The 24,517-nt window shown below is 63.9% G+C and overlaps 4 protein-coding genes across 7 annotated transcripts; 3 read left to right on the top strand and 1 right to left on the bottom strand.

Annotated features, from left to right (window-relative positions):
* Nucleotides 1–3,121: 3,121 nt before the first annotated feature.
* RPL38 (ribosomal protein L38) lies at nt 3,122–5,184 on the top strand. The gene is made up of 4 exons (XM_068209780.1): nt 3,122–3,208; nt 3,458–3,518; nt 4,773–4,895; nt 5,087–5,184. The coding sequence occupies exons 1-4, from the start codon at nt 3,206–3,208 to the stop codon at nt 5,110–5,112; spliced, it is 213 nt and encodes a 70-aa protein (XP_068065881.1). The 5' UTR covers nt 3,122–3,205; the 3' UTR covers nt 5,113–5,184.
* Nucleotides 5,185–5,576: 392 nt separating this feature from the next.
* TTYH2 (tweety family member 2) lies at nt 5,577–11,942 on the top strand. 4 transcript variants are annotated; one of them, XM_068209942.1, is made up of 15 exons: nt 5,577–5,799; nt 6,337–6,509; nt 7,674–7,785; nt 8,598–8,818; nt 8,897–8,992; nt 9,077–9,149; nt 9,235–9,304; nt 9,448–9,503; nt 9,581–9,673; nt 9,749–9,841; nt 9,921–10,063; nt 10,159–10,344; nt 10,430–10,508; nt 10,903–10,920; nt 11,762–11,942. In XM_068209942.1, exons 1-15 carry the CDS (start codon nt 5,671–5,673, stop codon nt 11,837–11,839), a joined length of 1,620 nt encoding a protein of 539 aa, XP_068066043.1. In that variant the 5' UTR covers nt 5,577–5,670; the 3' UTR covers nt 11,840–11,942. The 4 variants fall into 4 exon arrangements, with proteins under 4 accessions (XP_068066043.1, XP_068066045.1, XP_068066042.1 ...); XM_068209944.1 differs by having other exon boundaries at nt 10,908–10,920; nt 11,762–11,921; XM_068209941.1 differs by lacking the exons at nt 10,903–10,920; nt 11,762–11,942 and adding an exon at nt 11,218–11,406.
* Nucleotides 11,943–13,680: 1,738 nt separating this feature from the next.
* Nucleotides 13,681–19,170, top strand: DNAI2 (dynein axonemal intermediate chain 2). The gene is made up of 12 exons (XM_068209946.1): nt 13,681–13,932; nt 14,306–14,467; nt 14,548–14,669; nt 15,185–15,327; nt 15,843–15,956; nt 17,148–17,287; nt 17,481–17,603; nt 17,781–18,007; nt 18,139–18,274; nt 18,352–18,498; nt 18,615–18,812; nt 18,893–19,170. The coding sequence occupies exons 1-12, from the start codon at nt 13,750–13,752 to the stop codon at nt 18,941–18,943; spliced, it is 1,746 nt and encodes a 581-aa protein (XP_068066047.1). The 5' UTR covers nt 13,681–13,749; the 3' UTR covers nt 18,944–19,170.
* A 652-nt stretch (nt 19,171–19,822) lies between these two features.
* On the bottom strand, nt 19,823–23,471 carry BTBD17 (BTB domain containing 17). Its single transcript, XM_068209939.1, has 3 exons — nt 23,165–23,471; nt 21,889–22,165; nt 19,823–21,384 (listed from the first exon to the last, which is right to left on the bottom strand). The coding sequence occupies exons 1-3, from the start codon at nt 23,253–23,255 to the stop codon at nt 20,304–20,306; spliced, it is 1,449 nt and encodes a 482-aa protein (XP_068066040.1). The 5' UTR covers nt 23,256–23,471; the 3' UTR covers nt 19,823–20,303.
* Nucleotides 23,472–24,517: the final 1,046 nt, after the last annotated feature.

Below are 24,517 nucleotides of genomic sequence, written 5' to 3'. Positions count from 1 at the left end.
CCTGGCTCCTCTGGGCCCAAACAGGGGCTCACCCCCGCTGGGATGTCCCCGTTCCCGAGGACAGGGACACCTCCTGTGCTCAGGCCTGCTGTGGGACCCCGAAACTGAGGGTGGCTGTAGATCCGTGGAATGGTTTGTCTTGGAAGGACCTTAAAGCCCAGCCAGTTCCACCTTTGCCGTGGGCAGGGACACCTCCCACTGTCCCAGCGTGCTCCAAGGCATGATCCAGCCTGGCCTTCCCCTCCTTGCCCTGGCTCTCCGTGTGACCTCGCTGGGTGGGGGCCACCGGAGCTGCCACAGGGACCCCCCCTCACTGTCCCACCGGTGCTCTGCCGAGGCTCTCCTCGTTTGCAGCCCCATTAAGGACAGGCTAATTATGGATAATTAGCTCCATGGGTGCTGGAGCTTCCTCCCCACTCCAGCCTCCGGCTCTGCCCGCCCCGGGATCCAGGGATGGAGCAGAACCGTGACCCAAAAAAAAAATCCCGTCGGTTTTTTGTTCTGGTTTTAATGATCGGTCCCTGCCACCACTGATAAGGTGATATCATCACCGGGGTCCCTGAGGTCCCCAAGGGGGGCAAAGGACAGACCCGGACATGGGGCAGCACAAGGGCTCTGGGGAGGGAGCCGAGCCTGTGCCACCAGGTCCCACATGGTGCCACCAGGTCCCACATGGTGCCACCAGGTCCCCGAGGTCCCCAAGGGCACAGGCGGCACCCGCAGCTCCCGGGAGGGGTGCTGGGAACGATGGGATGCCTTGGGGTGCCTTTGGAATCCCGCTTTTCCTCCACGTGGCTCCAAGGACTGTCTTTGGAGCTGCTGGAGAGGAGGAGGAGGAAGGGGGAGGGTCCCCACCGACCTCACAAACCCCACAGCAAGGGGCTTCAGGGCACCCCCAAACCACGAGGTTCGACCCCCCCCGATCCTTTCACGGCGCTTCCCGAGCAGAAGGCGAAGGATTTTTAATCTAAATCTGGCAGTCGGAGGGTGAATTAAGGCCGTTAATTGAATTTCCTCCGGCGGCGGAGCCGGGCCGTGGGGGAGGCGGCAGGAAACGCATTTGATGTCTTAGAAAAGCTGCGGATTCCCAACGTGGTGGGGTTTGGGGTTGGGATTTTTTAATTTTTTTAATTTTTTTTTTTTTTTTAATTTAAAGTCGGTCGTAAAAAGAGCCCGACTTTGAGGAGCTAACGACTCTCATAAATTATTTTTGTTGATTTAGGCACCCAATCGGCTTCAAATATTATTAATAAAGGAAAAGCGATGCCTTTCCCTGGGGAGGGTGGGAATGACGCTGCCCCGGTGGTGCAGGGGAGGGGGGACAGGCAGCAGCCCCTTCCCCTGCTCCCACGGTGAGGCCAAGCTGCGTTTTGGGACACAATGCGGGGACTGTGGATGGACAAGGAGCCGGTCGGAATGTGCCATCCAGAGGGTCAGTGGCTCAGAGTGCTGGTGGCCCTCAGGGATGTGCCATCCAGAGGGTCAGTGGCTCAGAGTGCTGGTGGCACTCAGGGATGTGCCATCCAGAGGGTCAGTGGCTCAGAGTGCTGGTGGCCCTCAGGGATGTGCCATCCAGAGGGTCAGTGGCTCAGAGTGCTGGTGGCCCTCAGGGATGTGCCATCCAGAGGGTCAGTGGCTCAGAGTGCTGGTGGCCCTCAGGGATGTGCCATCCAGAGGGTCAGTGGCTCAGAGTGCTGGTGGCCCTCAGGGATGTGCCATCCAGAGGGTCAGTGGCTCAGAGTGCTGGTGGCCCTCAGGGCCCTCACTGGGACCAGGGGTTGCTTCACATCTCCATTACTGACACAAAGGAAGGGATCACGAAGTCACGGAATGGTCTGGGTGGGAAGAGACCCTAAACTCATCCCATTCCACACCTTCCACTATCCCAGGCTGCTCCAAAACGTCCAAGCCCCCGGACACTGCCAGGGATGGGGCAGGGAGTGGAACAGGGTGAGCCTTAAGGTCCCTCCCAACCCGAATCATTCCATGATCCCACAAAATCCCGGGGATTTTGGGGTGCCTGGACGGTGCCTCGGCCCCTCTCGGCGTTAACATTCAGGGCTGGTGCCAGAACGGGCGCTTTCCACACCGCTTTAGTTTTACTGTTATGCCAAAAGCTTTAATTCGGGGCTGTCGTCCTCCCGCGCCGCTGATTTACGCTGCCAGGGCTTTAATTACACCATTCAGCATTTCTTAAAACATGAAAAACCGCTCGAGTTCGGGAGCAATTAAAAGGCAGCGGAGTAGATCAGCCCATCAGAGAGGAGATAAGTAAATCAAACAATTAAAAAGCTCGTTTGGTGGCGAGGGAGAAGGGTCCCGCCCCAAGCCCATCGCGTGGGTGGGAGCCCTGGGCTGGCAGCGGCGGGTTTCACCCCAGGAAATGGGCTTGCGGTGATAGTGGGAGCTACCGGGGGGTGCTGACCCCGTGCAGCGGCCCCTGGGAGCGCCCCACAGCCCAGAAGCCGGCCCAGCCCCAGCCCGGGCCCGGCGGGACGGGACGGGGACAGCATGGGGCTCTGGCTCCTCGCCACCCACCCCCACGGCTTCTGCCCGGCGTTTTGGGGTGGTTTGCGCGGCTCTGGGGCTTTCAGCGGGATCGAAGCTCGCTCTTGTGGCAGAAGCGGTCCATTGCAGCCCTGCCCGGGCTACCGAGCGCCAGCGCCTCCCGGGGCTCCGCGGAGCGGGGCTGAGAGGAGCCTTGCACCGATCGTCCCCCGAGCGGCGCTGCGGCTCGGGCAGCTGCCAGCAGCCCGCCCCGCTCCCCGCGCCCGGCCCTGCGAGGCTGGACGTGCCCAAAATTCCCCCCGCAGCCGCTGCTGCTGCTGCTGCCGCCCGCACCGGGGCTGAGCCGCCGCCGCCTCATCGCAGCTGCCGCCGCCGCCATCCGAGGCTTTTTGTCCGCCGCCCGCGCCGTAGGAAATAAAGCCCCGGATGCGGAAGTGCCGCGTTCATTTCCGGTTTGTTCGCAGCGGCTGTGGGTGAGCGATGGCGGCCGGGGGGAACCGGAGGGGGGGAGGCCCGGGGGGATCCGCCGCCATCCGCGGCCTCGCGGCACCGGGCGGCGCCGGGGCGGGCCGGAGGGGAGGAGGGGGCGCGGGGGAGAGCCGATGGCGGGCGGGGGGCGCGATGGCGGGGGGCTGCGCTGACACCATCTTGGCCCGTTTATGCCGCAGGTTGGAGCTGCCGAAGCCGGGCTGGGACCATGGTGAGGCTGCGAGGGGGAGGGAGGGGAGGGAGGGGCTCCCTGCAGGGAGGGAGGGAGGGAGGGAGGGAGGGAGGGAGGGGTGGCTTTGGGGGTCGCTGGGGTGCAGGAGGGCGGCCCTGCGGCTGGGGAGCGAGCTCCGGGCCTGCGAGCTGGCCCTGCCCGTGGTACCGGGTGGACCCGGGCGGGCTTTGGGGGCCCTTCCAGCGGGAAGCATTCCCTGATTGCACGAGTTTGTGTTTGGCTCCGCAGCCTCGCAAGATTGAGGAGATCAAGGACTTCCTGCTGACGGCGCGGCGGAAGGACGCCAAGTGTGAGTGGGGTGCTCCGGGCCGGACTGGGGGATGCTCCGGGCGGGACTGGGAAATGCTCCGGGCAGGACTGGGGGTGCTCCGGGCAGGACTGGGGGTGCTCCGGGCGGGACGAGGGGTGCTCCGGGCGGGACTGAGGGGTGCTGCGGGCGGGACTGGGGGGATGCTCCGGGCGGGACTGGGGGTGCTCCGGGCGGGACTGAGGGGTGCTCCGGGCGGGACTGAGGGGTGCTCCGGGCGGGACTGAGGGGTGCTCCGGGCGGGACTGGGGGATGCTCCGGGCGGGACTGAGGGGTGCTCCGGGCAGGACTGAGGGGTGCTCCGGGCAGGACTGAGGGGATGCTCCGGGCGGGACTGAGGGGATGCTCCAGGCGGGACTGGGGAATGCTCCGGGTGGGACTGAGGGGTGCTCCGGGCAGGACTGGGGGGGTGCTCCGGGCAGGACTGGGGGGATGCTCCGGGCAGGACTGGGGGGTGCTCCGGGCGGGACTGGGGGTGCTCCGGGCGGGACTGAGGGGTGCTCCGGGCAGGACTGGGGGGATGCTCCGGGCAGGACTGAGGGGTGCTCCGGGCGGGACTGGGGGGATGCTCTGGGCGGAAATGGGGGTGCTCCGGGCGGAAATGGGGCTGCTCCGGGTGGGACTGGGGGCTGCTCCGGGCAGGACTGGGGGGTGCTGCGGGCGGGACTGGGGGGTGCTCCGCCTGTGGACACTGGGAAGCTCCCTGCCTTGGGGACGCCGAGGGCTCAGTGCTCCGTGGTGTGGCTGTGGCTCGGTGACTGAGGTCCCTCCTGTGGGGCTCCAGGGGGGGTTTCCCAGGGAATGCTGTTCCCAGCTGTGCATTCCCACCTCGGCCAGACCCCACATGCAGCTCCCTGGCAGTAATTCCCAAATATCCCCCTGCTCTGTGGGGTGATCCCATGGGGAGTGCTGGAGTTCTGCCACCACAGGTGATTGATTCATCGTCCTCAGTGGGAGATTGTTGTTGCCACCACGAAATGAGGATAATTGAGGATAATTTAACCTTGTCTCACTGTTCAGCAACACGGGAAGAGTTTTCCCACTTCTCCCTCCTGTTTGGATTCCCTCAGGGATCCTGCGAGAAGGGAGAGTTGGGCACTGGGAGAGCCCTCACAGAGCTTTTTCCTCCCCATCCTCACTCTGGATGGAGCTGGAGGTTTCTGCACGGGGCAGGCAGTGGATTAGGCTTCCCAGGGATGACACTGGGGTGTCCCTGCTGTCCCCTCCACCCCACAGCTGTCAAGATCAAGAAGAACAAGGACAATGTGAAGTTCAAGGTGCGCTGCAGCCGGTACCTCTACACGCTGGTCATCACCGACAAGGAGAAGGCTGAGAAGCTGAAGCAGTCCCTGCCCCCAGGTATCCTGGGAGTCTCGTGTTGGGTGGTTGGGATGGAGGAGCCCCCTCCCTGTGGAAGGGTCTCTGGAACTGGTGTCACCACCGGTGCCTTGCCTGGGTCACTGCTTGGTGTTCCCATGGGGCTGGAGGGCTCCAGGCACCCCTTGCATGCCTGAGCCCCCCCAAGTCCATGTCCTCTCTCTCCTCCCCAGGTCTGGCCGTGAAGGAGCTGAAATGAGCCGGGATCAGCTGGGTACCTGTTGGATTCTGTGTGTTTGTTAAAATAAATAAAAAACTGTTCCCGGTGTCACGTTTGGTGTTTCACAACTTGCTGTTCCTGGCCCTGGAGCCACTCTGGAGGTCCTGGGGCCGGTGTTGCTCCCGGCAGAGGGGCGCGGGGGCCGGTTCTGCTACCTGTGGGCACCGGGGAGTCGCCACACCTGGAGCCACCATTGTTCCTGGTGGCCCTGGGGTGACAGCTGGGGACGGGACCTGCGGGACCTGGGGCTGGCGCACAGGGCCACCAGCGTGTCCTCGGCGTGGTGTCCTCGACAGCAGGGCTGGCAGGTGCTGTAGGTGCCCCTGCAGCAGGAGCTTTGGGGTGCGGTGTCGCGGTGCGCGGGTGTCGCCGTGCGCTGTTCCTGCTCGCCGGCCGCTGGCGGGGCGGGGCGCGGGGCGGGCCCGGCGGGCGGTACCGGTGGGTGGCTCCCGGGGCGTGTCCGGGGCGGGCGGGCAGAGCCCGCGGCGTGGCGGCACCGCCGCCCCCCGCCCGGCAGCGCGGCGACCCCGGCCCGCCATGGGGCCCGCCCGCGCCGATTACCTGGCGCCCTGGTGGGCGGCCTGGCTGCACGGGCTCCCGCACCGCGGCCCGCGCCTGCAGCCCGTGCCCAGCACCTTCCGCCCGCAGGACCCCGACTACCAGCAGGTACCGACCCGGGACCCCCGCGCCCCCCGGGCCTCCCCGCGCCGGGTCCCGCTCGCCCCGCGCCCCCCGCGCCGCTCGCTCCCCGGCGGCGCCCGGCGCCAGCTCTGATCTCACGGCGCACAAAGCGCCTTTCATCGCCCGGCCCCCCCCCCGGGCCAGCCGGCACCGGCACCCCCGGCCCCGCCGCTCCCCTCCCGGCCTCCCGCTTCCTCCGGTCCTCCTGAGCCCCTGCCCCGCGCTCCCGGAGCCGCCGCGGGGCATCCCGGGGCACGGCCCGCCGTGACCCCTACGTGGGGAGGGGGGACAGCGCCGCGGTCCCGGTGCCCCAACGTCCCAGCAAGGGGCGGCTGCACCCCCGGCTCGGCCACGGCGGCTTGGGGGCCCTGCGAGGGAATGGGGACAGGGACAGGGACGGGGACAGGGACACTTCTTCCTCTTCCCCACGTGACAGTCCCGTGGGGCGCGGAACGCGGCCGCATCCCGGCCACACGAGCGGGTCACAGGCTCAGCTGCTGATTGTCCCCTCTCTCCTTCCAGTCGCTGCTTTTCCTGGGCTTGGTGGCCGCCGTGTGCCTCGGCCTCAACCTCCTCTTCCTCACCGTGTACCTGATCTGCCTGTGCTGCTGCAAGAGGCATCAGGACCCCGAGACCAAGCGGCCCCACTCGTGTTGTGTCACCTGGATGGCCGTCACTGCCGGGCTCATCTGCTGGTGAGGACGGGGACAGGGACCTGGTGCTGTCCCCCTATCACCGAGGGGACTCTGCGCTGCAGCCACGAGTCGCTTTAATTAGATCTGTGCAATAAATGTGCTCCATCCCTGCCTCCTCCCGTGCAGCTGCTGGGGCAGCCCCAGGGACCAGCTGCGGGCCAGCCCTGGCCCCGTCCCCGTCACGGCTGTGCCGCCTTCCCGGCTAATCCCGGGCGAGAGCGTGGCCGGTCTCTAATCCCAGCCCAGAGCAGATGGCGGGCGGCAGTGTGACCCAGCTGGCAGGTCCCCTGTGCCCGACCTTAATTGCAACCACAACAATTAGACAAGGGGACGCTTCTTCAACCCGGCACCGCTCTGGGGGCTTTCCAAGCCCACCTCGGTTCAGGGCAGTCGTGGCTGGGAGGACCCCCAGGGCAGCCATCCCGAGTGTCCCCTGGCATGGCTGGCCAGGGGGAGAACAGAACGGGCCACGGGCTCCTTTGGCTGCCTGGCCACGACCCTCGCTCCAGACAAAGGGAGCTGTGCTGGGGCGGAGCGAGATGGCTGCCTGCGAGCCTCGCAGGGAGCAGGGAGACAGGGAGACAGGGAAACGGCACTAATGAGCTCAGCGAGCTCCCCCAGGCCTCCAGCCATGGCAGGGGGCCACTCTGCAGCTCCCGGGAGCTTTGAACCCCCCCAGCAGCCTGTTGGTGGCCGTCCAAGGGCTAATGGTAGCCATTGTGCACTGGCCACATGTGGGCACGTGCCCAGCCAGGACACGGCCATGGGCACCTCTGTCCTCAGAGCCAGCTCTGAGCTCCATCCCAGCTCCATGGGGAGCTCTGCAGCAGCTGCAGGGAGCTCACCACAGGGCCTGGAGCTGAAGGTTTCATGGAAGCCACGACGCTTCCAGCAAATTCCCCTAATCTGCCAGGCCCAGCCCCTGCGCCCTCAATCTCTCGGGGTTTGGCAGGAGGAGCTTCCAAGCCACCATGCCCACGGAGCAGCTCTGGCTGCTGGCTCTGGAGTAGGTTCCCATCATGGTGCTGTCCCTGTCCTGCTCTTTGTCTCTGCCCTGCCGTTGGTGGGCTGTCCCCCAAAAGCAGGGGAGTGTCCCCTGTCTGGCCAGTGTCACAGGGTGAGCCTGTCCGTCCCCTCTCATCAGGGTCCCCTCTCTGCCCACAGTGCGGCCGTTGGCATCGGCTTCTATGGGAACAGCGAGACCAACGACGGGGTTTTCCAGCTGCTCTATGCCCTGGACCACGCCAACCAGACCCTCACTGGCATCGACTCCCTGGTAGGGCCAAGGCCCCCAGGGTGCCTCAATCCCCTGTTCTGGGTTTGGTTGAAGCACCAGGGAGGGACATCCGGCTGCTCCGGCCAAGCCCCCGGCGTGGCTGTGCTGGCCGAGCACGGGAGGGTGACGTCACCCCACAGAATGGGACCTTTGTGGCCCGGCAGGGCCGGGTCAGGGCCATGGCAGGGCTGTTCTGAAGGCACTGCGGGCTGGGGTGGAGCTGTTCTCCTGGAGAAAGTGTTCCTGGGATGGGGCACATGGCTCTGCCAGGCTGGTGGGTGCTGACCATCCCAGGGTGCTGACCATCCTGGGGAGTGACCATCCCAGGGGAGTGACCATCCCAGGGGAATGACCATCCCAGGGGAGTGACCATCCCAGGGGAGTGACCATCCTAGGGCACTGACCATCCCGGGGGAATGACCATCCTAGGGCACTGACCATCCCGGGGGAATGACCATCCTAGGGCATTGACCATCCCGGGGGAATGACCATCCTAGGGTACTGACCATCCAAGCTTACTGACCATCCTGGGGGAATGACCATCCCGGGGGAATGACGATCCCGGGGTACTGAGCATCCCAGAGGAATGACCATCCCGGGGTATTGACCATCCTGGGGGAATGACCATCCTGGGGCACTGACCATCCTGGGGGAATGACTACCCCAGGGGCCTGACCATCCCAGGGGAACGACCATCCCGGAGGAATGACCACCCCAGGGGAATGACCATCCCAGGGGAATGACCATCCTGGGGCACTGACCATCCTGGGGGAATGACCATCCCAGGGGACTGACCATCCTGGGGGCCGCAGGTTGCCAGCACCACGCTGCAGATGCAGGGAGCGCTGGAGCAGCACCTGGCACGGCTGAACGAGCTCCTGGCCTCGCGGGGAGATTACGTGCAGACCCTCAAGTTCACCCAGCAGCTGGCTGGCAGCATTGTCCTGCAGCTCCAGGGGCTGCCAGCCTGGCGGGGCGTCAGCGCTGACCTCACCGAGCTGTCGGGACAGGTGGCCTATGTCGAGTATTACCGGTGAGCACCAGCGTCCCGGGGTGTCCTGGCAGGGCTGGGGAGGTGGCCATGTGTGACAGAGCCTTCCTCTGCACCCAGGTGGTTGGCTTACCTGCTCTTCTTCATCCTCGTCCTCACCGTCTGCCTGCTGGCCTGCCTGGGGCTGGCCAAGCACTCCCGCTGCCTCCTGGTCATGTGAGTACCCTGGGCACGGCCTCGGGGGGGCTCACGGGGACCCCCAGCCATGCTCCCCACTCGTGCTGCCCGCTCTCCCTGCAGGATGCTGTGCTGCGGGCTGCTCATGCTGGTCCTCAGCTGGGCCTCCATGGCCGTGGACACGGCGGCCGCGGTGGTGAGTGGGGCAGGAGGGGAGGGAAGGGCTGCCTGGGGCTGTGCCGAGCGCTGCGGCCGTCAGCGACATCCCTGTGTCCCCACAGGGCACCAGCGACTTCTGCGTGGCCCCGGACAAGTTCATCATGAACCAGACGGACGATGAGATCAGCGCAGGTGAGGGCTGGCTGTGAGGTGGAGGCGAGCACGGGCAGGACCCCAAAACCCCCCTGGGGGTCTGCTGCCCCCCACTGCCGCTGTCCCCCCACAGCTCCCTGTGCCCCGGGATGCTCCTGCTGACATTCCCATTCTCTCTGCAGAGGTGGTTCATTATTACCTGTACTGTGACCAGAGCCTGAGCAGCCCCTTCCAGCAGGTACAGGGGGGTGGCACCCCCTTTGGTGCTGCCTTGGGCTGGGGGGGTCCGTGACTGTTCCCCACTCCCCCCTGCAGGCTCTCACCGTGTTCCAGCGCTCGCTGACCACCATGCAGATCCAGATCCAGGGGCTCATCCAGTATGCGCTGCCCCTCTTCCCCACAGCTGAGGTACAGGAGGGGAGAGCAGGGATCCCCATCCCTCCCTCTGCTCCCCAGAGCTGCCTGACCCCCCTTCTCCCACAGAAAGACCTGCTGGGGGTCCAGCAGCTCCTCAACTCCTCGGAGACCAGCCTGCACCAGCTGACGGCCCTGCTGGACTGCCGGGGGCTGCACAAGGTGAGGGGGGGCTGACCGGGGACCAGCTCTGGGGTCCCCCTGCGGCGCCACCAGCGCTGCCCTGCCCCTGTCCCGCCAGGATTACCTGGATGGCCTCATCGGGATCTGCTACGACGGCGTGGAGGGGCTGCTCTACCTCGGGCTCTTCTCCTTGCTGGCGGCCGCCGCCTTCTCCACCGTGATCTGCGCGGCCCCGCGCGCCTGGCAGCAGCTGGCCGGGCGGTGCGTGTGCCCCGAGCCCCCTGCCCTCCCCCCGGGCACAGAGACCCCCCCACTCTGGCACACGGGGTGCGAGTGCCAGCGCCTTGTCCCCACAGGGAGCGGGACTACGACGACATGGACGAGGAGGACCCGTTCAACCCTCAGGCGCGGCGCATCGCCACGCACCGCCCGCCCCGGGGGCAGCTGCGCAGCTTCTGCAGCTACAGCAGCAGCCTGGGCAGCCAGAGCAGCCTGCAGCCCCCGGCACAGACCGTGTCCAACGCCCCCGTCTCCGAGTACATGTGAGACCCCCCCGAGCCCCCAGCGCGGCGCGGCCAGGGAGCCGTGCTGGGGACGGGGGTGACGGGGGTCTCGCTGTGCCCCCAGGAACCAGGCCGTGCTCTTTGGAGGGAACCCCCGCTACGAGAACGTGCCCCTCATCGGCAGGGGCTCTCCTCCCCCCACGGTACGATGGGCGGCCGAGGCCAAACCCTTGTGACACCCCGGGGAGGTCGCTCTGCATCTGCTGGGTGGGACAGGGACGGGAGAGCCCGGTCCCTCCTGCCCAGCCCAAACGCAATTCCCGGCCACCCACGGGGAGGGGGCACTGCCACACGCTGGGGGACAGCAAATTAAGCCTCCCCTCCCTCCCTTCCCTGTGCTTCCTCTCCGTCCTGGCTCTCAGAGGATGCTCCTTGCAGTCTCTTCCTTCACATTCCCATTTCCCTGCTCATTAATCCTGCCCTGTCTGGTATTGCTGCTTCATTTTTTATTCCTTATCTTTTTTTTTTCCTTTTTTTTCTTTTCTTTTCTTTTTTTTTTGTGATTTCTTTTAATTTTTTGCATCCATTATTTTGGAGCTAAGTTGCCCATCAAGAGTAAGTTCAGCCCCTTCCTTCTCCCTCCTTATCCTGGGGCAGCGGCCAGGTTCTCCCCTCCTCCTCACCCTTCCACGCCTCCCTCCATCCCCTTTTCCTGCTTGGCTTTTGGGTTGCAGGGAGCCCAGGGAGGGGGGACGAAGGGCCAGGAGGATTTTCAGCTGCCACATGTTGGGGTGCTCGTCCCTGTCTCCATCCCTGCAGCAGTGAAAGCCCTCCCAGGCAGGATGTGGCTCCAGGAATGCTGCCGTGGCAGGAATACTGTCACTCTCCTCCAGGGATGATTTTTTCCATCAGGTGGAAGCTTGGATCCCATCTCACAGACCTGGCAGCTGGCGAGAGCCTCCTCCCAGGGGGGGAACACGAGTGGGGGGATTAATTGGAATGCTTCTCCCAGCCCTGAATAGTCTGATTTACCCAGGATTCAGATCCCTGAGGAAAGACTTTCCGAGTCCAGAATAACAAACTCGGAATAATCTTCCTTAATGCCTGCCCGGGATGATCCTCCCTGCTGGGAAATCCTGGAGGAATGTGGTCCTGGGCGGGGGCTGGAAGCTTGGGCTCGCTGGCATCCCACAGACACACCCCCACAGGCAGATTTGGGATGAATTTGGGAAGGTGGATGAACCTGGGAAGGGACAAAGCAGAGCTGGGTGGGCTGGAAGGGTTTTGGCTTGGGGAAGGGGGTGTCTTGTCTCCCCCAGCCCTCAGAGGGGCTGAGAGCAGGGTCCGACCCTTCCTGTGCCCACCCGGCAGATTAATTTGGGATTAATCCGCACGGGAACAGCCCACGGGGCCGCGTGGGGCCTTTTGGGGTGCTGACCCCCGTGTGCCCCCCCAGTACTCCCCGAGCATGCGGGCCACGTACCTGGCGGTCACCGATGAGCACGTCCGGCACCGCGGCGACTTCCCGGCCTAGGAGGAGATCCCGCCCGGGAAACCAAAGAGCCTGGAGGGAGAGCAGGGGCTGGGAGACACGCCGGAGCTGGAGGACGAGCCTGGAGCCCCCCAGCACCCCCTCCCCTCGGCATCCCGCTGCCTCCCGGAGCGCAGAGGGGTCTCCGCTGGCTCCTCCCGTCCCTGTTCCTGTCCCCGGAACGTTCTGGAGCGCAAAGCCCGGGCCACACTGCCCTGAGTGTGGGCAGGGGCTCCCAGAGCAAAGCAGCTCTAACCACTAGAGACCCCAGCCCCTTCCCGAGCCCCTCGCTGCCGCAGCGTTCCCGGGATGAGGAATTGCGGATGTTTTGGCCTTGCTGGTTTCCCTTCGCTTTGCCCCCGGGATTTGGGAGGTGCTGGCTCTGTTCCAGAAAGGGGGGGGTTTGTAGCGGGTTTTGGGGTGGGTTTAGGCTCTTTTTGGCTCCCCAGGGCAGGCGTGGGCTGGGGCAGGCTCCCCTCCTCCCGCAGCCCTGGAGTGCTCACACATCCCCTGGCAGAGGGACAGGAGCTGCTGGGACGGGACAACATGGACCTGCCAACCCTGGGAGGCTCATCCAGCATTTCCAGGGTGAGGAGCTGAACTTGGCCCTTTGGGGCTGCCCTTTGGCACAGGGATCCCCAGGAAAGGCCCCTTTCCCCTGGAGCAGGGATGGAGCCCCTGCCCCACGCACCCAGACCCCAAAGGGTGCGCACAGGGCAGTGGGTGTGCCCCTCCCAGGGCCAGGACATCCCCCTGACTCCCCCTCTCCACATTCCCTGTGACTAGCATCCCTCCCCTTGGGGAAAATCCCGAGGGATTTTTTTATTTTCTTGGCTTTTAACGTTTCCGTGTCACGGTACTGGTAGAAGAGCTGTTGTAACCGCATGTGGACTAACCGAAGGACTCCGGCTGGGAGCTGGAGTCCGGCTGGATTTGTTTGTGCCCTTTTGGGAGAAAAGATAATAAACACTTGGACTAAATTGCTCTCTGCCGTGCGGGTTTTTTGGGGGGATGATCATTTTTTGGGAGGGGCAATGCAGTGTTCGGGGCACTTTTGAGTTGACCTTCCCAACATGGCGGCGGTCACGTGATGTCGCACGCTGCCGCCATTGCGGGGAGGGCGGTGTCACGTGAGCAAAATGTCACGTGGTTTGGGCGAGCCGTTGCCTGGCAACGGCGACGCGTCCCCGGTCAGGCCCCACCGGGAGCGGGACGGGACCGGGCCCCACCGGGGTCCCAGGGTCTCCGCGGGGCCCCTTGTCACCCTGGGCGCCTCTTCACTCCGTCCCTGTGGCTCAGCTCCGTTGTGGGGCTCCCTGAGGCTCTCGCTGCCTTTTGAGGCCCTCTCAAGGTCCTCCCTGCGCAGGATCCCTGCTCGCATTTGGGGTTTGCAGAGGTTCCCGTTCCCTTTGGGATCTTCTGGGACTCCCTACGCTTCTTGTTCCGTTTTGGGACATTCCCAAGGCCCACACAGTCTTCTGGGTCTCTAAAGGATCCCTATTCCCTTTTGGGGTTCTCCACCCGAGACCCCATTCCCTTTTGGGGTTTCCCGAGGATCTCATTCTATTTCAGCATCCTCCCTCTCCAGGGTTTGTGTTCACATTTGGGTCTCCTTGAGGCTCCCATTCCTTTTTGGGGCCCTTCATCCCTTAAATCCTCACTCCTTCTCGGAGCTCCCTGAGATCGCCGCTCTCCATCCCTGAAAACCCCACTCCCTTTTGGGATCCTCTCAGAGGCTCCCACTTTCCTTTGGAACTCTCTCTTCCTCCCTGAGGCCCCTGCTTCCTTTTAGGCCTCCCCAAGGCCCTCCATCCCCTCTGGAGCTCTCCATCCCTGAAGCCCCCACTCCTTTTTGGGGCTCCCTTGGAGGACCCTCCTCCCCAGCCCCCCAGTCCTTTCCCTTCCCTCCCACCATGGAGATCAAGTACGAGTACACGCGGAAGCGCAGCGAGTTCGGGCGGCCCTGCAGCTTCTCGGACCTCCTGGCCGAGGTGACCGTGGACATCCCGCCCGACCCCAGCCTGGCCGACGACTTCATCCCCCAGGACCCCGTGGACTTCGGGGTGCAGGAGGGTCCCGTCATGGCCGTGCATGAGGTACAGGGACACCCCCTCGCCGGGTGGAAGGAACATCCCAGCGTGCCGGCCACGCGGGGGACAGCTGGCCCGGGGGGACAAGGTGTGTCAGGCACCTTGTAGCAGGTTTTGGGGTGGGTTTAGGCTCTTTTTGGCTCCCCAGGGCAGGCGTGGGCTGGGGCAGGCTCCCCTCCTCCTGCAGCCCTGGAGTGCTCACACATCCCCTGGCAGAGGGACAGGAGCTGCTGGGACGGGACAACATGGACCTGCCACCCTGGGAGGCTCATCCAGCATTTCCAGCGCTCCAGGGCGAGGAGCTGGGATGGAGAGAGCAGGTGAGGAGCTGGGAGAGCCCCTTTGGGCTCAGGGCCTCTGGCCCCTCCTCTGTGTCCAGGTGAACACGGAGCGGGCGCAGGTGTCCATCCAGGGGGTGAACCACGTGGAGGGCGGCTGGCCCAAGCACATCGACCCCAAGAACTCAGAGCTGACTTCCCGCTACCGGGAGGAGGTGGAGAGGGAAGAGGTCTACACCAAGACTGTCCAGCGCCTCGGCTTTGTAAGAGCCTGCCCTGATCCCCCCCATACCCCCCGAGCCCCCCAGGGCCCCCCAGAGCCACAGCCGTGCTGTCCCTGCAGGTGATGGAGCACTACATCCGGCAGAACAACACCATCGACATCTACGAGGAGTATTTTGAGGAGGAAGAGGAGGAAGAGGAGGAGGAGGAGCATCCCTCAGCCAAAACCATCAATGTCCTCAGGTAGCACAGCTGGGGGGGCTCGCCAGAGCCTCAGCAGGGTCAAACCACCTTCCTAGAAAATGGGAGAATGTTAGGAGTTAAATTCCAGTAGGTTTGGAATGGTCCTGGCACAGTCTGTGGGTGGAGAGACCAGCTGAACCCTCCCTGCCCCACTGCTCCCTGCCCAGGTGATTTGGGGATGGGAACCAGGGTCAGACTCAGCTCTGAGCATCTGCTCACGGTGCTTTTGGATTTTCCTTCTTATTCTTGGTGCCTCGAAGGTTAATTTCCACGTCAGGGGTGTTTAGGAGTCAGATCCAGTAAGATAATTGGATTTTTAGAAAGGTATGACTGGAAAGACGATGAAATCATCAACTCTTCTCCCCCCCGCCCGACCCCTCAGGAGAATCATTTCCTGCACTCAAGGCTTGAGGGCTGTAGATTGGTTTCCTTGTGGTTCCCACAATTCCCTCTGGGAGATGTTCATCCCAGGGATTTGCAAACTGACCCGTCCGGGCCGATGTGTCACCCCAAAGGGACCCCAACACGCCCAAGAGAATGGCCACGCACCTCTCCTGGCACCCCGACGGCAACAGGGCCCTGGCCGTGGCTTATTGCAGCCTGGACTTCCAGGACAGCAGGAAGGACATGAGCTTTGATTCCTACATCTGGGATCTGGGTAAGGGCAAGGCCAAACCCACCGGGCAATAGGGGAAGCACTTGGTGTCTCAGAGAGCAGGATGAGGCCTTGCAGCACCCCGGGGAGGGTCACTGGGGGAGCCTCAGTGCAGAAACAGGGAGAAATGGGAGCTGGGAGGTGGGAAATAACCACGGAAATCCCACTCCATGCTCCCCAGCTGTGCCAGGCAGCAGAGCCTCAGATGAGGGTCTTGGGTTGGTGTGGTTCAGCTGGTAATGGAGGGAGAAAGAGACAGCAGGAGCCCGGGGTGAGACTTGCCCTGATCTGTCCAAGCCTGCCTCACACAGGATGTTTTGGAGTGAAAAGGACAAAGAAGAAGGGTGGGAATGCAGATTTGTGTACTGAGGGTCTGTCCCCAGGCCAGCTCCCGGTGACAGGGGCACCTCATCCTGCACTGCTGTGTCAGGGAACAGGGCAGGCACACAGGGTGGGCTGGGGGCTGCTTCTGGGGGGCTGCCTTCACCCTTTGCTCTTCACTCATCCCTCCTTGGCAGAACAACCCTACACCCCGGAGCTCATCCTCAAGCCCTCGTCCCCTGTGGTGACCCTGGAGTACAATTCCAAGGACTGGCATCACGTGCTGGGAGGCTGCTACAACGGGCAGATAGGTGAGGGGGGTTAATTCTGCTCCAGCCTGGCTCCAGCCCTGCTGCACTGCCAGGATCACTGGGAGCACGGGGGAGGCCCTGGGATTTGCCTCTGGACAGGTGTGTGCTCACCTGAGCGGGCAGCCAGGGAGGGGAGGACACCGTGCCAGGGAGCCCTTCACAGCGGATGGATGATGGATGGATGGATGGATGGATGATGGATGACGGATGGATGATGGATGGATGATGGATGACAGATGGATGACGGATGATGGATGGATCATGGATGGATGATGAATGGATGGATGATGGATGGATGGATGATGGATGGATGGATGGATGGATGGATGGATGGATGATGGATGGATGATGGATGGATGGATGATGGGTGGATGGATGGATGGATGGATGGATGGATGATGGATGGATGGATGGATGGATGGATGGATGATGGGTGGATGGATGGATGGATGGATGGATGGATGGATGATGGATGGATGATGGATGGATGATGGATGGATGGATTATGGATGGATGGATGGATGATGGATGGATGGATGGATGGATGATGGATGATGGGTGGATGGATGGATGGATGGATGATGGATGATGGATGGATGGATGATGGGTGGATGGATGGATGGATGGATGGAAGGATGGATGATGGATGGATGGATGGATGGATGATGGATGGATGGATGGATGGATGATGGATGGATGGATGGATGGATGGATGGATGGATGGATGATGGATGGATGGATGGATGGATGGATGGATGATGGATGGATGATGGATGGATGATGGATGGATGGATGGATGGATGATGGATAATGGATGGATGGATGGATGGCTGGATGGATGGATGGATGGATGGATGATGGATGGATGATGGATGGATGGATGGATGACGGAGGGATGATGGATGGATGATGGATGGATGGATGGATGGATGGATGGATGGATGACGGAGGGATGATGGATGGATGATGGATGGATGGATGGATGATGGATGGATGGATGGATGGATGGATGGATGGATGGATCCAGGGGATGAGCAGGATGGGTGCTGTGCTCCCACCTCTCCCACCACCCTGGATGATCTCTGGGAAGCACTGGGTGAGGTTTTCTTCCTGGTCCAGCTTGGACACTGGGGGAAACATGACAAGGAAAGGAGAAAGGAGCTGGGCAAGGGCTTTTCTTTCCCTTCCCAGTGTATTGGGACACCAGGAAAGGGGGGCTGCCCATGGAGATGACCCCTGTGGAGTTCAGCCACAGGGACCCCGTGTACGGAGCATGCTGGCTGCCCTCCCGAACAGGCACCGAGTGCTTCTCAGGCTCCACCGATGGGCAGGTGAGGGGCTGCAACAGGGGAAGGGGCCAGGAGCTCCTGAGGGTTCCTGAAGGAGCTTCCTGTGCCTGCTCTGCCCCTCAGCAGCACAAGATCCCGGTCTCCCAGGCTGGTACGGGGCAGCTGCAGGACTGCCAGCACCTCTGACTGTGCTGGGAGCAGCCCCCACAGCCCCTGCCACGCCTTGTCCCTTCAGGTCCTGTGGTGGGACATCCGCAAGATGTCACAGCCCAGTGAGAAGCTGATCTTGGACATCACCCGGCAAGATCAGCTCAAGGACGCTCTGGGTGCCATCTCCCTGGACTTTGCACCCACCATGGTGAGTGTCCCTGTGCCCACCACCCACATCCCGACCTGGGCAGGAGGGGGAGCCCAGCCCAGGGTTTTCAGTCCTTAAACTCCCACCGTGGTGGTGGGCCCCAGGGTTCTGACTGCAGCAGGACACCATGGGGTCTCCATCCTGCTGACAGCTGCACCCTCCTGCTCCCACCCCCAGCCCACCAAGTTCCTGGTGGGCACAGAGCAGGGCATCATCATCTCTTGCAACCGCGACGCCAAGACACCGCCCGAGAAAATCGCCAACATCTTCAGAAGCCACATCGGGGCTGTCTACAGGGTGACCAGGAACCCCTTCTTCCCCAAAGTCTTCCTGTCAGTCGGTGACTGGACTGCTCGCATCTGGACAGAGGAGCTCATGGATTCATCATCAATTATGGAGACCAAGTAGGTGTCAGAGGGCGTTTACTCAGCCAGAAATCATCCCCAGGGCGGGTGGCAGTGGGGTCTTGTCAGCTCTGGGCTGGTGACCGAGGCAGGGCTGTGCCAGCGTGGCTGAGGGCTGGCTCTGCTGGAAGGTACCACACCTCCTACCTGCTGGACGCCTGCTGGAGCCCCATGAAGCCGGCTGTGTTCTTCACCGCCAGGTCAGACGGGACCCTGGACATCTGGGACTTCCTCTTCCACCAGAAGGAACCTTCTCTCAGCCTCCAGGTGGGTCCCCAGCACCTCTGCGACCCACACATCACCCCAGGGCCGAGTGTCACCACCCACCTGTGGCCTGTCCCCAGGTGTCCAACGATCCCCTGCTCAGCCTGTGCTCGCAGGACAACGGGCGCATCATTGCCTGTGGCACCAGGCAGGGCACTGTCTCCGTCCTGGAGATCTCCCCAGGGCTCTGCACCCTCCGGAAGAACGAGAAGACCCTGACCTCCTCAGTATGTGCCAGGTCCCAGCCAAGCCCCACACTCTGCCTGCAGCCCTGCGCTGTCCCCAGCCACACTGCAGGGACCCCTGTGCCCCCCCTGGCCCTCAGCCCCACATCTGCCCCCAGATGTTCGAGCGGGAGGCGAGGCGGGAGAAGGTCCTGCAGGACAAATATCGGGAGCGGCTGCTGCGGGAGCAGGAGCGGCTGCGGGCCCAGCCAGAGGAGCAGGAGGATCCCCAGGTGGTATTCAAGCAGGCCCGAGCAGATTTCTTCTCCAAAATCAAGGCGGAGCGGCGGAGGAGGGGCCTGGAAGACCCCGGAGAGGTAACAGGGAGGGAACAGCCTGGCCACCACGGCAGGGACCCCAGCAAGGGCAGGGGACAGGGTGAACCTCTGTCTTTCAGAATGAAGAGGGTGAGGCAGCTGCACAGGAGGAAAGCCAGGAGGAAGAGTAGGAGGATGCCAAGGTCAGTGTGCTCCAGCTGCACCTTCCTTTCCCCTCCATGCCAGAGCTGCTGCAGGGACAAGGCCACTGTCCCCAAGCCAGGCAGCTCTCCTGGGCTCTCTGCCCTCCTGGGGTGGCAAGTGGGGGACCCTGCACAACCCCCTGACCCCACAGCTGCTCCCTGGCCTCTGCATCTTTATTTTCTTTGGTGTGAATAAACCGGTGCTTCCCATATCACATTTCCTCTTTTGTCACAGCAAGGTCGAGCAGAGGGTTGGAAAGTCACATCCTCCAGCTCCTCCTGTCCTACCCCAGGACACTCAAAGCCAGTGGCTGAGCACAGCCAAGCACCCACGGCAGCACAAGGTGTCCCTCAGTGTCCCCAGGCCATGGAGCAGGGCACAGCAGGGTGGCTGGTGGCAGCAGGGGGCCCCAGTCCCCTCTGGGCCGTTTGCACAGGAGAGCCCTGTGTCCCCACAGGAGCAGCCCCGGGCTGGGTTATCAGTGCTGGGTAAACACAGCCCTGCTGGTAGAACCTGCAGCCACCCTGACTCCTCACCCCCCTTAATTAATCATTAACGAGCTGCCAGCAGCACTGTCACAGCGATGGGGACATCACACAGGTGGCTTTCTGTGGGCTGAGGGAGAGCCCCCAGCAGGACCCTTCCCCAGGCTCTGCTCTGGGGCTGAACCCACCCGTGGGTGAGCAATGCCAGGACAGGGTTCAGAGGCCATCACCTCCCCAAACCTATCCCAAGATGGGACCCACATCCCCACAGGGAAATGCATCTATGTCTGGATGGGGGTTCTCCTTCCCAGGAGCTCCCTTAGAAGGAGCTGAGCTGGGGAGCAGCGTCACCCCAAAGATGCCCCACACATCCCACACTCATTTCTGCTTTATTAGGAAAGGGGTGGGGATACCTGGGCAGGGATGGGGCAGCTGTCACTGCCAGTGGGAACGGCACCTGACCTCCACTGGGGGAGGCTGATGGGCCCCTCACCCCCAGACTGGGCAGCTCCAGTTGCTCCTGAGCTGGACCCAGCTGCCCACGCAGAGGGACCCCAGGGCTGCCTCACGGGAAGGATGGGCTGTCCCTGTCCCCACCCCCACACCCATTGGGGTTGGATGTGTCCATGGGCTGCACGTTTCACCTTCTGCACCCCCTGCATGGGTCTGGGGTGCTCCCAGCATCCTCCATCCCCAAGGACAGCAATGGGGATGGGACATGGCAGGGGAACACTCAGGGAGGGGTTGGCAGTGCAGAGCTCAGTCCTGGAGCCCCCCAGAGAGGGGACCCCCATCTACCTACAGGACCAAGCGTTCCCCCCATGGTGCTGGGGCCAGCATGGCAGGACCCAGCTGCGCCTCGTTACTTCTTCACCTTGATGAGGGAGTGGTAGACAGGCTTGATGATGATGTGCAGGTGCAGGGAGTTGTCAATGAGGTACTCGGAGGTGCGTTTCTGCAGGTCGGCGTGCACCAGGAAATCGGCCGCCTCGTCCGAGCTCTGGTGGAAGCTGTAGGCATGTTTGACCAGCACACGGCCCTGCTGCCGCACGCCCACCAGCACGGTCTTCTGGAAGCTGACACCAGCGAAGTCAGGGCTGCTCATGGCCGGGGTGATGACGAGGCGTGGGCGCCCGTCCTCGATGCGCACGGGCTGGATGGCACCCGCCACCGAGTCCGAGTACACGGGGCGCAGGCTGACGGGCAGCCAGCGTGGTGAGAACAGCACATTCCAGGTCACCCTCTTGCCAGCATCATGGCTGCTGGGCCCCAGCTGGGTCTGGAAGCTGGTGCTGCGGTCGTCCCGCGCCGGGTTGGTGATGACCCACTGGGAGCCCCAGCTGGGCGCGAGGTAGTTGCGGGGCAGGAACATGCTGCAGTTGACGTCAAAGTACTTGGCGAAGTGGAGCGGGGAGGCAGCGTGGAACTGGAAGGCCTGGAAGAGCAGGTCCTGCACCGCACCGCGGTGCTGCGCCAGCACCGCCGACTGCGCCTGCAGCCGGAACAGCTGGCTGGGCGCGATCATGGGGTAGCGGATGGCGCGCAGCACCCGCTCGGCCACGGGCACCTCGGGCTGCCGGCGGCTCAGCCAGCCCTCCACGGCGGTGTAGAGCTCCAGCTCGCTGTGCAGCACCAGGTCGGAGCGCTCCAGCAGCAGCAGCAGCAGCTCCACGCTCACCGAGCCCCACTCGGCGCTGCCCAGCACTGCAGAGAGGTTCCAGGCCAGGAACTGGAGGCAGCTCTCCTGCAGCGCCGCGTCCCCGACGCGCACGGCGTAGTGGTACCAGCCCACCACGTGGCCCTGGCTCGACTCGCTGGCCAGGTGGGTCCTCATGTATTCGGCCACGCCGCGCTGCAGCCCCCAGACCCGATACTTGCTGGCCAGCTGGTGCATGGGGATAGCCTGGTGCAGCAGGATGGAGACCCCTCCACAGTAGAGGTACCTGGGGCAGAGCGTGGGGTAGTGATATTGCAGACATCCATCCCTGGCAGCTCAGTTCCCAGGGGAGCAGCCTCTGCCTTGGACTGCTTTCCACTGGGTATTCCCACCCCATGGGGTTCCCAGGGAAACATCCCCCCCTCCTTGGATGCTTCCCTCCCATTCCACATGCTCTCCATGGTCCCCCAGGGGGGCATCCTCCTTCCCTGGCTGCATCCCATTAAGTCCCTAGTGGAGCATCCACCTTCTTTGGCTGCATCCCTCCAGGTATACCCATCCCACTGGATCTCCATGGTCACCAGGGGAGAATCCTCCCTCCTGGGTTGCATCCTTCCCAAAATGTACATCCCTCCCAAAATGTACATCCCATGAGACCCCTGTGGTTCCCAGGGGAACATCCCCCTTCCTTGGCTGCATCCCTGTGGGCATCCCCATCCCGTGGAGTTCCTGTGCTTCCCAGGAGAGCTGCATCCTCCCGACCTCCCCATCCCACGGGGTCCCCACGCACCTGATGAACTTCTCGAAGAGCGCGGCGGTCTCGGGTGGCTCGTACAGGGTCACGACACTCTGGTTGCGCAGGAGGCTCTCGAAGACCTCGCTCTGGAGGCTCAGCAGCAGCTGGTGCGTGTGGAACACCTTGGGCTCATCGGAGGCGGCCGAGCGGACCCGCAGCACCGAGTCGCTGCCATTGCCGTTCTGCAGCAGCTCCTGCAGCCGCTGCAGCAGCGTCAGCGAGTGGTTGATGGTGGCCGCCGTGGAGTCCCCGCTAAAGTCGGCTTTTTGGGCTGCAGGGAGATGGGACCGTCCTAGAGCTGCACCCCCAGTGCCAGGCACTGAGGTGGGGTGGGGTTACTGGGGGGCTGTGCACCTCCTGCCTGTGCTCCCCCAGTGCCAAAGGGCTGCTGGCGCCAAGGGAGCATGAGGGAACAAAGGACGTGGGGACATTTGTGTCCCTGAGAGCCAAAAAACTGCCTTTCTGCAGCAGAAGGGCTGAGACCACCATGTCCCAGGCTGGGGTGTGCTGGGAAATGGCCGGGTGCCGGCAGCACTGGCTCTCAGCCCAGTCTGCCTGTCCTGATCCCGTCCCCGCTGCGGGCAGAGGGAGCCCCGGGCATTGCCCTGATCCCTCACATCCTGGATGGATACGTGGGGGGACAGAGAGCCCGTGGGTGTGGGGAGCCAGTCACGCTCTGCCCTGCAGCCAGGAATGGGGTCCCGAGCAGCCTGGGGATACCAACTACCCTGGTGTCACTTCAGGTTCGTGCTAGGATCCCAACAGGGTCTGGAGATGGATCTGGGAATGTCGAACAGGGGTTTCCATGCTCCTGTGGGCACTGGGATCCTTCTTTCCTCTTCTCTTCTCCCTCCTGACACCACTCCCACCCGCTCCTCGGAGCATCCTTCCCCCAGGGGAATTTGGCCCTGTCTGTCTCAAATCCATCTTGCCTCTCAAATCCTGTCTTGCCGACGGATTACCCTTCCCAGCGCCGGCTTAAGGCCGGGGGATGAGGAAGGGGAGCAGGCGCCCTGTACCCCGCGGTGCTGGACTTGTCTGCCCGCAGCACCGAGCTCTTCCCCGGGCACCCGCCAGCGAGCACAACCCAGCTCCGAGAGCGCAGCACATCCAGGAGCCACTTCCATCCCCTCCCGGCACCCCGACGGCAGCCGGAGAGCCGCGCTCAGCTCTCCATCAGCCGCCGAGCCGCACCCCGGCACCCGGCGAGGGCGGCCGTACCCACGGCTCGGGGACCCTCCGCGCCTGCCCCCGCCACGGCCACCCTTACCGGCTTGCACGGTGAAGAGGAGGAGGAGGAAGGCGGCGGCACAGCCCCAGCGGCGGGTGGCCACGGGCCGGGAGCCCGTCAGCCTGGCCATGGCGTCGCAGGCGCATCTGCCGGGTGCGGCGCACGCTGCGCGCCCGGGGCTTATGTAGGCCACGCGCCCTCCCGGCCCGCGCGCCCGCGCCGCCGCATCGATTGGTGGAAACTGGGACCGGCCGTTGCCACGGGAACGGCTTCCAGCCTCCCCGCATCCCACCCTGAGCCCCGGCCCCGCACCCCGGGGTGCTGCGGCGCGGGGACGTCGCCGTGTGGCACCTGCTGCTGGCTCCGCCGCGCCGGAGCCCCACGCGTGGCCGCGGCCCTTTGTGCCGGGGTCTTTGCATTCAGGGCACAGCTCGGTGGCCTCCCGCTCCCCCCGGCTCATGGGTATTCATGCCGGCAGCAGCCCATCACCATGGCATCCGCGCTGCCGGCAGGAACTGCCTGCCCTTTTCCCAGCCTTTGCAGCCAAGAGGCCGCCCGTGCGCCCTGTGCGGCCTCCCTGGCCCCCCGCCCGCCCCGACACCTCTTGGGGGGCTTCACCACGGGGCTGGGGCCCCCAAAGCCCCAGCGCCACGGGCACAGGCTGGGGCGATGCTGGGTGAGCAGGGTAGGGACAGCGGGTGTCAGCCAAGTGGTGCCAACGCCACTTGGGCCGTGGCCCCGGTGGCACCATGGGGTCGGGACCCAGGAGCAGGACCCCAGGCGGGGGGACACATCCCACAGAGGAGGAGCACAGCTCGCAAGGACACAGCAGCCCCTTACCCCTGCCGAGGAGCCCCGTCCCCTGCACAGCAATTTGAACACGGGCTTAGACAGGGTTTCCAGATGTTGAGTGTGGGCAGATGTTGCTGCAGCTGCCGAGGGGGCGGGATCACCATCTGTCCCTGACCCATGGGCGCGGAGAATCAGGACAAGACACCGATCACCCCCATGCCGCACTTCTGGGGCTCCCTCACCCCTTGCAGAGTCGGGCAGGTGGGCGATGCTCAAACCCTGTGGCCCTACTGGGCAGGGGATCCCCAAAATCGCGGTGGCAGCAGAGCGCCCGGCCCGGGCGGGTGTCCTTGCACCGTGGGGGCGCGGGGGACAGGGCCCCCGCCACGGCACAGCCGGTTCACGGCTCAGCGCGTCCTCCGACGCCTCATTTCACCACCGGCCTGATAAACAACAGCCTGTGGGAGCGTGTGCCCGGCGCGCCGCCAGCACCGTGCCAGCCCGGGCGGCAGCCACAGCCCGGGGACCCCCGTGTTGCTCACGGGCTGCTCACAGCGGTGAGGTGACCATGGGGGGACACGGGGGAGCATGGGGCTGGTT

This window comes from Anomalospiza imberbis, chromosome 19 (genome assembly GCF_031753505.1).
Source record: "Anomalospiza imberbis isolate Cuckoo-Finch-1a 21T00152 chromosome 19, ASM3175350v1, whole genome shotgun sequence".
NCBI classification, from domain to species: domain Eukaryota; kingdom Metazoa; phylum Chordata; class Aves; order Passeriformes; family Viduidae; genus Anomalospiza; species Anomalospiza imberbis.
Note: the sequence above shows the minus strand (reverse complement) of the source record. Positions and strands in the feature narration are given on the sequence as shown.